Below are 13836 nucleotides of genomic sequence, written 5' to 3' on the forward strand. Positions count from 1 at the left end.
GAATTAGATCCTGCTCAGGTGATTTCTTCAGTAAAAATGCCCATCAACAAGAAGAAAACCTTGCAAGAATCTGCTATTATGAAACTTTTTTTTGAAACTTTTGGATGCCTACAAATGTTGATACCAAAAATCGTCACGGTACTGATAGGTATCACTTTTCGACGCCCAGCCCCAGCTGTAACAAAGTGTCAAAGTGGTGGTTTCAGAGGGAAAACAACTACCGTAAGAGCAAGGCTGACTCAACCGAGCCATCAGCGAAGTCACAAGAGCATGAGGCACACTTTTAATGACCGACTGCTTTGTTTGGTTACACTATCCCTTCGGCTCCTCGTTCAGACCGAGGTTTTGATCCTCTCTTGCTCTGCGCAGGAGGAAGGGACTGGAGGGACAGAGACTGAAACCTCTTGGCTATGTGTCCGAGTGAGAGTGGCAGTCTATAAAGTGCTGTGCTATGTTTGTCATTCGTGGGCCGGGCTGCGTCACACCACACCAGTGTCAACTATGCCCCCATCCACCCCCCCACCCCCACCCCCCGACGCACATTCCACTGTACCAACGACACCATTGGTCCAAGACTCTAAATGCACTAGTAAGCGAAAGCTCAACCACAACCATATACTTGGCATATGTTCTATTTCTATGTAGGCTTAATATACAGGAACGCAAGTTTGCATCTCTGTCTCTAAAAAATAAACATGTACTGTGAGTGTGTGTAAAATGCAGCCACTCCTGCATTGCAATGTGTTCTTGAAAAGGAGATTCTATTTCTTTGATTTTACATTTTGTCTTTCATTTTACAGCACCATCAAGAGGAAAGGCACTTTCTGTGGACTTTTTCTCACTCCATTGCTACCTTCCACCGCAAATAGAGAACAACCAAAATCAGGGATATTTATTGATTACTTGAAATGGAATACACCTTTACTTCAGTTTAAAAAGGGAGACATTGACCTTTTTTTAAGTTTATTTGGCTATTTTTCTTCATCAGCCAGTTGTCGCATGGTGGAGAAACGTTTAGATGTTTGTCCTTCAGTTTCCATAAAAAAGCTTGTCAGCATTGTTAGCATTCCTCATTGAGCTTGGAGCTCAGTGTACCTTTTTCCCCTCAATGCAGGGAGCTTACAAAACTAACAAGCACTTTAGTGAAAATGAAGGACACGACTCTTCACTGCAATGTAACAAGTGTCTGCTGAAGAAAAATTGCCAAACTAAAATTCAAAACGTCGTAGCATCCCTTTGTACACTTCAACAGGCCCCAGATGGTCTTGCTCATGTTAGGTCTCTTCTCCACTAGCTAACATTTGCAAAGCAGAACTGATGATGTTTCAGTTGTAAGCTAGGCAAACACATCTGCTATGTAAACATGTGTTCAATTGCCCTCGAGAGTTTAGTTTATACACAACTGCTTTGACATCCATCAGAAACAGCAGATAGTCAGTTATAAATGCATCCCGACTCGCACACACACCATCGACCCTCAGCGGCACTCGGCCCGACTTCTCCGACACACAGCATAACCAGCCACATACACACAAAGCTATCTATCATTAGCCTTGATTCCTACCAGATCACGCACCATGCTTGGATGAACCACAGAATCCACTACATCACACGCGTACTGACCAAACCTCACTTTTGTCCTTCAGTCCTAATCTTTCTTAGACCTCCCAGGGGGATCGGATGGGTTTCTACTGGCCGTGGAATGTAGTCCTCTGGCACAGGGAGTAAACGGTCAGGAGCAAAGGGGAAAGGGAGCGACAATGAGATTATAGGCTTTGTCACACCGCAGATTTACCGGGAGGCCAACTCTTTGTATTTGTGAGCACATGAAGTGGCTCGGGTAAGGAGAGGGGAGGAAAGCAACAGAGGTTGCAAGCCAACGTAATCCCCCCAGGCTTTAACACAAAAGCATGGAGAACTAACCTTGTTACATTATTCTTTGATCAAACATGTCCTTGAAATAGATCAACAACACTTTCAAAAACCACTTGCCCGTTCCTTTTCACTCTCGCTCTCGGTAAGGAGCAGGCATCAGCACCAGTTGAAAAAAAACAAAAAAAACAAAAAACCCAGAGAACATTCAAGAGTAGAAATTCTGCTCAATGTCAAATGACTCCACTTCTATTCTACTGTATGTCGTCACAATAGGCAGGTTCGCAACGAAGCCTTTCAGAATTCAACGGTTTCAAGATTCGCTCCTATAGCACAAACCTCCGACTGTATGAACATCTACGAAAAGGGAGAGAAATAAGCTTTTAACATCTTTCTGCTTTTTTTTTTTTTTCCCAAAATCAAAGCAAGAGGTGGTTTAGTCCACATCCCTATCAATAACAGTATAACAGTCCAGACACACGTCACTAATTTGAATAACCCCACCACTGTACAGAGATACACTATACGTTATACAGTGACACAGGAACAAGTCAACAGTCTATTGCAATAATAAAATTGTTATTATACCTTTTTAACCATTACTTATCGTGATACAATTATTACTAAGATTAATAACTAGACTACATTTTTTAGAACTTTTCTGTTAGCAAAAATAAGTGGTGTGCATTACATAATTTAAAATACAAATACAAATATACTTTCGATCTGGCTTTTTAAAAAGGCTTTCAGACACTAGTGAAAATCATGAAGGCTCAAACCCATTGGCTTCCACACCGGGAGGCTAGCCTAGGAAAGGCAGTCAAATGCAACAGCTTGGGGATGCAGGACGCTACCGTTATATACCTCGCTGTCCACGGGGCGGTCCCTGCCTCGAGAACATTTAGCCATGTACCGTATACAGGTTCTCGTTGCTGACCTTAACCACTGAGCAAAATCCTAAATCCAGAGTTTGCCCCCGCCCCCCCCCAGCACTAACAACACCAGCAGGACCCTCTCATGTACCTCAGTGAGCGAGGTTTACTATATTAGCCTTTATTTTTCTAACCTCCCCACTATACCCATGCAGAAACCCAGAGAGGTTCAGATTCAAATTCAGACAGAATAGCACCACGCCTGTGTTCAGTCCCGACACACGCTTCTTTTAGTGCAGATTATCGTCTCAACACCCCCGGACGAGCTTCAGGTCATTAAGGGCACACAGGAGCTCAGTGGTGACCATACTCCACACAGACTCCCTGCCATTTCATAGTAGCATCAACAAGTCGGCTCTCCTTCTGGTGAAAATGCCAGTCACCCACTTGGCTCCTCGGCTTGGTTCTGAAGTCTCAACCTCACTTTGGGCTGGTTGCACGGACATGGATTAAGCCCAGTCCAGGACTAACAAATTCCTTCCAATGGAAATGTCTACTGAAAGATCTAGTTTACGATGAGGCTTAATCTACGTCCATGAACCTGGCCCTCTAAGTACAAACAGAATGTAGCAGCTGGATCCATGTTTGATGAAGATTAAGCAAAAGACAGCTCAGCCTGCTCTGCTAGAATACTGCTGCTAAGCAAAGCCAACAGCTAAAACTGCTGTATAGGCAAACACAATATATATATGTTCATCTTGGGATGATTTGAATGAGATGTATAGAAAAGTCAGTAGACAGAAGTAACCTCCAATTCCAAGCTCTTGAGAAGAAAGAGAGGCATTAGGTGAAGCTTTCGTGCTTCAAACTATCTCACACTGTCCATTTGTCTGAATATTACTTTTGATCATTTGTCCCCTGTTGAAATGGGATCTCCATAAATTAGTTATGCAACTTCTGACCATTGAACCCTTCACTTCCACCAGGCACTTGAATACTACCCCGTTATGGCCTTTATACTCTACATTGCTGCTGTCAGGTGAAAACCTTTGATCTCCAAAATGGGAAATTCTGAGGAATTAAGAAAACAGCTTCATGTTTAAACTGACGACCAGGAATTTTGAAATTACACAACGGGCTTTGCAAGGGTTTCACATGCCCAAGGGCGATAAAGTATTCTCAACCCACAAAGGCTCATAAAATTCAGTTCAAGTAAAAACATGAAAATCACCAAAACTGGAGTTACAAGATTTTTGCCTGACAACGACAAAACCAAACTGATCCATCTCCTCTCAGAGGACCAATGCATGAAACTTCTCTTTTCCTTCGAGAACACTCATTTTTATCAAATGAGATGTGCTACTGTTCTTTTGAGTTTCCACTGCTAAAGTCCCGAAAAATCCTCTTCCCTTCGTTAAACTGATTATTGCACTACAGGAAACTATCAACATGATCTGTCATTTAACTTAGAATTTACCCTCCATCTCAAACTCAAGAGAGGGGAGTGCAAGATAAAGAAAGCGCTGAGTGGGAATGAAAGCATGGTGAATACTAATATTAAAAACAAAAGCTCGCCAGCTTGAGCAAATTAATAAATACTTGAAAGAATGATTAAAAAGTTAGATTCATAAAATGTTCCACGTGAGATGGAAGTAAAATTACAAGCAAAATCACATAACAGTGTTATACTTTATAAAAACCTATAGATGGCTGTTATTGAGCAATTGATATTATAGTATCAGCCAATATAATCTGTGCCACTGTTTACATATGTCAGTTGACTGCTCAACTGATCTGAAATCATATGATAAGAATACAACCCCTTGTTTTGACTTAAAGGGGGTATTTATACCTTGTAGCCTACAGGTGGCGCTGTGCTCAAAATAACAGGTTGTTCCATACATGTAGTTGTTGGTGGATTGACACACTAGTGAAAAGTGACCACTGGGGAAAACAGATTGGACACAGGAAAAGGGGAAAAAAAGCAGTGGCAACTGGGAGAACCTGTGGTGCGCTGAACAACCTATATACAAAAACAAATCATAATCACTAGTTTACAACCCCAGAATCTGACCCTTTCTTCTCTGCTTCTTGTCTTCGAACATTGGGGGGAGAAAAAACAACAAAATACAGTAAAACTGACAAAATGCAAAAGTGCTGCTGCTCAAACTGACTTGAGGTACTGTAAAGGATGTGATGGCAAAGGGGCAGATTTGCAGATTGCAAACCGCAGGACAGACATTAGGAAGGGGGGGAGGTAAAAACAAACAAACAAGACAAACAACCACTGAACCAGAAGTAAAGGAGTCAGACTGGGAAAGGGGGAGAAGGAGGGGCGATGGATAGGGGGGCCCGATAAGGGTGAAAATAAAATAGTTGGCTGGTTTAATATTGCATAATAGTGCTGAGTTTCTCTCTTGTTTTTAAAGCAGCGTTTGCATCCTCAGTCCAGTGTGGGGGGGCCTCCTCCCCCTCCCTCCTCCCTGCCTTCCTCTGCACAGTGTCAGGTCCGGATTGACTGGGTGTGTGGGTGGGCGGGACTCGCACCTATGAGGACTCCTTGACTGGCAGGCCAGGCGTGCATGGTTGTGTCTGTGTGTTTGTGAGAGGTGTGTTTATGTATGTGTGTTACGGGTGGCAATGGTTGGAGAGGGTTGGTGTAGCTCAGGCGAAGTACATGGTCCTCAGGGTGTCGTGGTGAATCTGAACGGCTTTGGCCAGCGCCTGGGGGTCCCGACCGTTACTCTGACCAGACACATGGCTGCCTTCGGCGCTGCGGGGTGGAGAGGAGAGGATCGGTAATGATGAGATCCTCAAAATAGAGTGGTTGACGAATATTAAAGCCATGCAGATAATGGTTACACACTGCAAGGTAATAAGTGAAAACTACTACCCAAACACTTCCCAATAAACAGAATGTGCCAACAGAGGAACTTTAAACCCAGACTGGAAGAAGAATTAATAATTGTTAGCTGCAGTTAACCTCCCCCTCGCACTCTCCCTTCCTCACCTGTCATGTTCTTTGTCCACCAGATGGTAGCGGGCACGGAAGGCCACCAGGTGGGCGTAGTAGGCTGGCGCAGGGATGGAGACCGAGCGGGTACAGCGCACGTACGTGTGGCACAACTGGTAGGTGAGCAGCTGGAACTCATCAGCAGTGAAGCAGTTGTCATCCCACAGGACGTGGTAGTGGGAGGGCCGGCTGGTGCCCTGGGAGAGGGGAGTTAAATGACACATTTGGTTTCTATGTGTACCTAAAAACCAGAAACTACCGGACTTGGTTCCCAGACACAACTAATCAATTTTTCCCAAAGGAGAATCAATTAATCTTCAATTAACTAAGGGAAAAGGCAAAAAACACTTAAAAAAGAAACAAAACATAAAAACACCAAGCAGGATTTCCGTTTTCTGTGTTCCTTCCTGGCACTTTCTTCATGTCTTTAAGTCAAATTTTGCACTACTTATCAGTAACAATGCGTAGCTCTACAAAAGCACACAGCCTGCAGTCTTCTAGAGGCTTTAAATTAGATTTAAGTGGGGGAGAGTGTATTGTACAACTGCCTAAGTGGCAGCAGGCAGAGTAGACGGCGGATGGTCCAACCTGTATTCCAGCGTGACTGCAGAGGTAAAAGTCGAACTCGTAGGGGTGCGTGATGTCCGTGTCTACGGTCGTACCAGCAGGAATGTTTCCGCTACGTCCAACCTGACATGGAGTGAAGAGGATTCAAAGTTAAGGCCAGTTTTTTTCCCTTCTAATGCGTTTTTTTACCGACTTTTCCACTTTTCACCATCAGAAAAAAAAAAAAAAAAATACCTGGAAGAGAAAATTGAAGCTGCAGGAACAGAGCAGCAGGAACAAAAATCACCCTTTTACCTCAGTCGGGTCACTTAATGACGTCAGGGAGTGAACAAATTGTCGGAAAGCCCCAATAATTCTGTCCGCTTCATAAAAGGAAATAGTTGATGGACAGGTCCAGGCAATGGCGTACCGAGAGCTTCCCAATCAACCAGTTAAAAGCCTAATGCCCTAGAGAGCTACTTTGCCCTCTGTATATAAGTGCCTGCACTGCAAATAAGGTTGTTACTACCCAAGTCTTACTCTGGGGGCCTTGAGTGCCACTCCAGAGCGCTCAGTTTGCATTGGGCCCTAATGCTTTAATCGAATATAATTACAGGGGTTAGGAGGGCGAACAGTCCAATTGACAACAAAGGTAATTAAGGAGGCCCATTTCGAGTACTTAACGTGCTAGAAGGGAGTGTAAAAAAACGAATATGGACTAACACATAACACACTGTTCTGACTTTAATGGGTACTATCGCCGTGTCATACTCTGGAGAGAGAGTGTATGTGTGTGTAGTGGGGACTCACTCTCTCGTTGCGGTCGGCACAGAAGAGGCGTGTATGGTGGCGTTTTTGCACAACAATGTAGGTGATGCCTGGCTGGTATTCCTTCTCCAGGCTGATACAGGCCTCGCGGATGGCCAGCAGCTCATAATACAGCACCTAGGGAAGAGGACAAGAATGTTTTGCTTCAAATATTTATAAAATCTACCCTTGGAGAAAATTCTGGCAATAATATGCCCCATGTCTCTCACAACACTGCAAGTTTTTCCTATCCTTTTTTCCTCTGTATCATGTCCTCGCCATCAAAGTGGTCATATTGTACGGTCTAGGGATGAGTGAATGGATTCTTTACCATGTTTCTCTATGGACCTACCTACTACAAATTCACTTTCAATTAAATTAATGTGGGAATAGGATTTGCATCAATATTCAAATACTGAAAAAACTTGGTATAAGAAGGTTGTCCTACCTTTCCTATTAAAAATATTTGAGAATGAATAATTTATCATTAGCAAATAACTATTTCTTACATTTTGATTTGACTAAATTGAAAGTGAGTTGACCCCAAGCAGGTCAGGAAACCAACTTCCCCCACTGTATGAGCCACAGTGTCAAAAATGTCTTCCTGCCACTTTCAATATTTTACCAACCAGATAGAATTTCTAAAATGGAAAATAACCTGTAGCTGATGGCCAGTTAGTTGCTAAAGTAGCTTGCACAGTAAAAAAAACAAAAAAACAAAAACCCACCAAAACCAGCGTGTTCATTTCGCACACTGACACCAACCCTGATCTAGTTTGTGCAGAGGGAGACAAAATTGAGAGCTGACCTGTCTGAACTGGCCTTCCGACACTCCGTCCCTGTAGAAGATGATCCTGGTGGGCTTGTAGCGGGTTGACTTGTAGAACTGGATGAGCAACTCCCGCACCATGGAGGCCAGGTCTTGGATGACCTCCTGCCTGGGCCTCTGGACCCGCACAGTGGCACAGTACCTGCTGGGGTGGGCGTCCATACTGCCCACCACCTGGAAGAGAGGGAGACGGAGCAGAGTGAGTGGGAGCGGGTGAGAGTGAGGGACAGAGACAGATCACAAGGGGAGAGAGAGTTCATAAATGCATGCGATTGCGGATAAGGTGGAAAATTAAGAAGGAACTCACTGCTGCGATAGAGGGCTTCTTCCCGTCTCCAGCAGGTGGATGAGTGACATCTGCTCCCAGGAAGATAACTGGCTGCTGGAACACTGACGGTCTGCCGGACAGGAGTCAGAACAAACATTATACTGGTTGTTGTGTTACAAGAATTTACAGTGTCTCCTTGCACTGTATGTCGGGTTCTGACATCCTTGTACCATGTGTGTGTCAGTATACATTGTCTCTCTTATCTATATGTGTTGTCTCCGCACCAGTATCATCAAGAAAACTCCTGTATATGTGGTAAATAAAATTATTCTGGAGCGCAATGATAACATTTGTAGAAATATTAATGCCATGAGGACCATTTTAAACCAGTAAAAGCATTCCTAGAACATTGCTAAGCATGAGGAGAGGGACAGTGTGGTTGCACTGACCGTTGGTGAGGCACCAGGATGTTGTTGATGCCTCCAAGCTTGACGTTGATCTTGAGGCAGAGGTTGGAGAGGGTCTGAGGCGACGTCTTCACCACGTTCTTCACCTGGACACACTGGGTGGCCATGCCTAGGAGGGTGTCTCCCACACGCTTCACCTCCGCTATGGGTGGTAAAAATGAGAAAAGAGATCACAGGTGAACATCAAAAAAAGGAAAGAATAATTTCTTAATCTCTTTGTATTTGTTCTCAACACCTGACGGCATGCAAATATTTGGAATCACTGGAAAAGCAGCAAGGAAATCATAATATTGGATGTCACAGGACGCCAAAACTAGTCCTCTACTAGGAGATTCAGTTAAGCAATAGAATAATAATCCACTCATGTACAATATTTCAGCAACATTCAGCAACAACATAATTCTAAGGTTTAGGAGCTACTGTCAAAGGAATTTAAACATAGTACAGTAAAGTATAATAGACAAAAGAGAAATTACACTCCCTTTCGTATGTTTTCCTTATTGAGACATTAGGAAACCTGAGGAGACAATATTGTGTGGCAGACACAGGATCAATCCCAGAATAGCATCAGTGATTGCACAGCTGGGAGTCTTAACCACTAGACCATCTCTGGGCTCTAATATAATATTGTTTTTAAGTAGTTTTCTAACCGTAGACAGGAGTCTTTCCTGGCAGGATGACGATGATGAGCTGCAGTCCAGAGTAGGTGTTCTTCAGGTGTCTGAACATGGGCTCCACGCTGTCGGCTCCCTGGGCGTATTTACAGAAACACGGCTGGCCCTGGATGGGCATCCCAGCATCCTTAGAGATCTTACGCAGCTGGTCTGTGAAACCCCTACACAAAGAGAAAGACAGAGGGAAGGAGAGACGGTGAGGAGGATAGGGGTCTAACTTATGCTGCATTTCATTCAAAGGATGGAAGTCAGAAATTCCCAGCTGGTGGGTCGTAATTAAAACCTCTGTGCCCTCCAGTGGTCCAGCTCGGAAAAAACAGGGAATAAACATGGACAGCGACAACATTTTCTTTGCCCAACAATGTTCCCCATGTAACAGTCAATGTTATGTCAATGATATTTGACAATGTTGGCTAGCTAGTTAGCTAAGAACTTGCAAAAGCAAGTGCAACTTTACATTTCAAATTCATCTGTTTAACAATTTACCACAGTTTGGATTAAGTCAAGGTAATGCAATGCTGAAAATCAGTATATCAACTTAAACATGTTTAAAGTACTGCTGTGTAGTGTTTACGGTGTATGCTGTCATGTTATCTAACGTAATGTCAGATAACTGCATCTTGGAAACCTCAGGGTTGAGAAATCATGCCTGAGTTTCCATTTTGGAATTCTGCCTTGAAGGGCCGTTCCACTGCATTTTTCCTAGTAGCTGTTGAAATTTCCGACTTTTTGACATTTCTGGCAGTCAGCATAAGGCAATGTGCAGTAAGATTATTAGGCTGGCCGTAGATACACCCTGGCCATCCGCAAACTTGTGAGGTATCTCACAAGTGATGCTACTCTTGTCTCAATACTTCTTAGCAAGACAAATTATTAATTCATACCAGTTTACAATTAACGGAGACAAAAATATGTAAATGGTACCTCATGCCAGGCTAACAGAAAAGACAAAATTGATTGTTTACTAACCACCTCAAACTATATGGTTTGGATAGGAATCTACAAGTGTGTACCATGGTATTTTCTTTTTTAACCCCAGTATAGATATACTTGGGCATCACTGGGCATCACTACTGCATCCAGAATAACAACAGAAACCCAGGAAGGACCGTTGATAATACTACAGGACATATAATTAACACAGGGTCTCACTTGAGGATCTCTTCCCGACACTGCCTCTGTGTGGCAAAGCAGGCGATGGCCCACATCTTGATCTCCACCCCTGTGTGGAACTGCTTCCCCCTCATGTCCCAGACCCCGTGGCTGGGCGTGGCTACAGTGCGGTTCTGCAACAACATCGCAATCTCACCACATGTACTCATTATGTGCACAAACACTCACATTCATACTGTTCACACACACAAACTCATGCATGTACAGTCAAAAACACACACGCATGTGCACACACACACACACACACACACACACACACGCACACACACACACGCACACTTCCAGAGAAACCACAGAACCCACTTGCACACATTCTACATCCACATCAAAACATATTAACACTCATTTTTGTACACACACACACACACACACACACACACACACACTGAAATAATGGACACAAATGACTCTACAAACATGCATGCACAAAAAGCCAAATAGGCCTGAGCTGAGAACAGCATGTGAAATGCTGATGAAAACATCAAAACTTAATGGATACACCAACTCTATTCTCACCAGAGAAATATCTTGTCTTTCTATGAGAAGAAACAAATATCATCAAGTGGTTTGGATGTGAACCTAATATTCTATTGCAAAGCTAGTGCAGTGTACGCTTTAAAAAAAATCAGTGTAAAATGCAATTTGGTGTGTGTAGCATGCACAGAGCAGCGTGCTCAATAGTGTCATAATAGTTATCAGTAATGCACACACCCAAATGTACAACAGTAAAGGTGTGTCTGCCTGTTGTTTACCCAGACTAGAAGAGAAAGGAGATGGATAATGTTAATCCACACAGTGGTTCAGTCTCAATAAGTTGCCTCTTTAACCAATTACTTGATTCCACTTCAATCTTCTTGACTTCAGGAAGGGAAATTAACACTAAACAAATGCTGACAAATTTTTTGTCTCTATCTGCTAAATTTGTCTACTCTGGCAACCAATTGTCATTTGGGTATTCCTTTTTATTCTATTATATATATATATTCTATCCTATTTTAATTGGTAAAAGAGTGAAATTGACTGCTGATCTTTGGAAACATTTCAACCTCTGTGGCTGATGGACAAAAAGTTCCCTGCCCTGTTTGCCTCTCAGAAAAAAACACATTAAAAAGGGATAGAGAAATTATTTGTTGTGCCAAATAACGTGGGCACAAGGAATCAAAGGCTGCACTTTCGAGACTCAACCACAGACAATAAAACAAACAAACAGACTGAGACCATCAAGTCCAAACAGAAGCCAGTGAGTTAGTTCCCCTCAGAGAGTGTGGAATAGAGGCCGAGGGGGGGACAGAAGAGAGGCGTGTCAGACAAACAGAGAGAATGGGCGTGATTTAAAGGAAGGGTACCATAAAGTGCTCTGTGCTCACCCTGCCGCCGTACTGCAGCATGGGGGCGGGCAGCACGCGCCCCGTCACGTGGGCCATCTCGTCGCGCACCTTGAACTGGAATTCCTGCACAAAGGGGTCTGCCTCGTAGTTGGCACTGCGCACCTGAAAGGGGGAGAGGAGAGAGAGGGTGAGAAAGAGCGAACATGAGGTGAGGTGAAGGGAGTTGATGGCAGGGTGATGTAGCAGTTAGAGAGGCTGTCCCTGGACCCAAAGGTCACAGGTTTGATCGCAGCAAGAGCTTAAATGTCTATCAACAGCATGGTGTCCTGTTGCAAGACACTGAAATCCTACCTGTTCACCTGCTACATACCTAAAATGTCAAATGTCAAATGTGAGGCTGGGATGAGGGGAAATCTAGGATTGGGGCTTGCTGCCAAAACAACAGGCTATGGGCGGTACAACAGGCTAAGGCAGATACAGTGTTAGCTATTGCAGAAGTCCCTCTTTATGCATTTATCCTCCTAGTAATGCAGACAATTCTTTGTTGAATGTTATACAATAGACTGAAATTAGTATATTGTAACACAGCGCTGGTGACGCTCCAACAACTAGCTACCAGATCGCTGTAGCTTCTGGCAGTAGAAAAGAGAGCAAAACTCTCTCTTTTTCCTCTTAGGGAGTGAGCCAAAGCACAGCAGTAGTTCAGCAAGCATGCAGTAAAAAGGGGGACTCTTATAATACCTCCCTCTCTGCCGTGTGCTTGTGACATCATCCTGAATATGGTTTAGGCTTATGTTTGTTACCCTCATGATACCATGAAATCGCTTATCTTTATGTCTCTACCCTATGCACTAAAAGGAGTTACTTCAGTAAAAATTATCTTTTTTATGCATTTTTGCTTTACTAGGACATCGATAAATTTGAGAGACAGGAGAGATGGAAGGGAAAGTGGATGATGTGCTACAAAGGTCTCGAGTTGCCACCTAAACGCAAAGACGTTGCAAGCACAGGACACACCGTCCAGCTCACTGAGCTGCCACGATGCCCAAGTTTGTTGTGTAGTTCTGACAGACACAGCTTATCTGCTTACTTTGTCCTCTTCCACCTCTCAACCTCTGCTAATCCACCCATAATGCCCTGTCAGTATCAAGCAGTGGTGCATCTAAATGAAAACGCCACCACAGTGATGTCTACCATGATTTCCTGTCAGCAAGACCAGTCATTTTGCTCCTGACTGAAGAGATGGAGAGAGGTGGTTTAATAAGGTAACAACAGCTAAATGAGCGTTGCTAATCTGATGGTGGCCAGAGGCAATGCACGCTCTGTCAGTGTCTCCCCAGACAACACACTGCAGAGACAGTGCAGCAGGTTCATTCACATTAAAGCCATTATGGCTCTGACATTTTGTTGACCCTAGGTAGCCCTGGTCTACAAACACCATCTGCGATGGACAAGCGCGTGGATTCACCTCTACTAACAATATATAATGAACATCTGGAAGAGGTGATTACAAAATAAGCAAAGCCTTCACAACAATTTGATAAGGACGTATCAAGATGAGCAGCACGGCAAGGAAGTGTTGACAATTCAGGCAACTATGGCATTCCATAAAAAGGGAGTGGTGTCCAAGTAGGTGGCTGTGTCCAAGTTTAACATGCTAAAATCAGCATTACCTGCTGCATGATAATAATGCTCCATATATTCAGTATACTGTTATGGACGACCTGACAATTTCATTATAAGAGATTCTTTCCGGGTAAAAGCCCAAACACAATGGCACATCTAGCATCAGTTTTAACCATACTTCTTCCTAGGTTATATTCTCCCAATGACTACTCATTAAAACACAAAATAAGTTGGTCAAGAATGCAGGTAAATAACAGGGTTCACACTCACTTGGACATCAAATTCAAAGACTTTTCAATGACTTTCAAAGTCATGTTTGGTGAAATTCAAAGACCCAAAATTGTTTTTTTTGGGGTTAGAC

General features: G+C 43.5%; 1 protein-coding gene across 2 annotated transcripts in view; it reads right to left on the reverse strand.

Moving 5' to 3' along the window:
* Positions 1-551: 551 nt before the first annotated feature.
* ago3a (argonaute RISC catalytic component 3a) overlaps positions 552-13836 on the reverse strand; it is a 38736-nt gene continuing 25451 nt past the window's right edge. The window contains exons 10-19 of one of the 2 annotated variants that reach the window (XM_071514655.1): positions 11889-12011; positions 10501-10634; positions 9325-9509; positions 8657-8816; positions 8247-8337; positions 7919-8113; positions 7114-7248; positions 6346-6447; positions 5755-5954; positions 552-5517 (exon numbers count right to left, since the gene is read on the reverse strand). In XM_071514655.1, coding sequence (XP_071370756.1) covers positions 5409-5517; positions 5755-5954; positions 6346-6447; positions 7114-7248; positions 7919-8113; positions 8247-8337; positions 8657-8816; positions 9325-9509; positions 10501-10634; positions 11889-12011 — 1434 coding nt within the window. In that variant the 3' untranslated portion in view covers positions 552-5408. Of the gene's footprint in view, positions 5518-5754; positions 5955-6345; positions 6448-7113; positions 7249-7918; positions 8114-8246; positions 8338-8656; positions 8817-9324; positions 9510-10500; positions 10635-11867; positions 12012-13836 lie in introns of both variants that reach the window. The other variant, XM_071514654.1, reaches the window with a different exon arrangement.

This window comes from Centroberyx affinis, unplaced genomic scaffold (genome assembly GCF_046629955.1).
Source record: "Centroberyx affinis isolate AG114_WGS23_722 - 3 ecotype Tasmania unplaced genomic scaffold, CSIRO-AGI_Caff_v1 ptg009474l_1, whole genome shotgun sequence".
NCBI lineage: Eukaryota > Metazoa > Chordata > Actinopteri > Beryciformes > Berycidae > Centroberyx > Centroberyx affinis.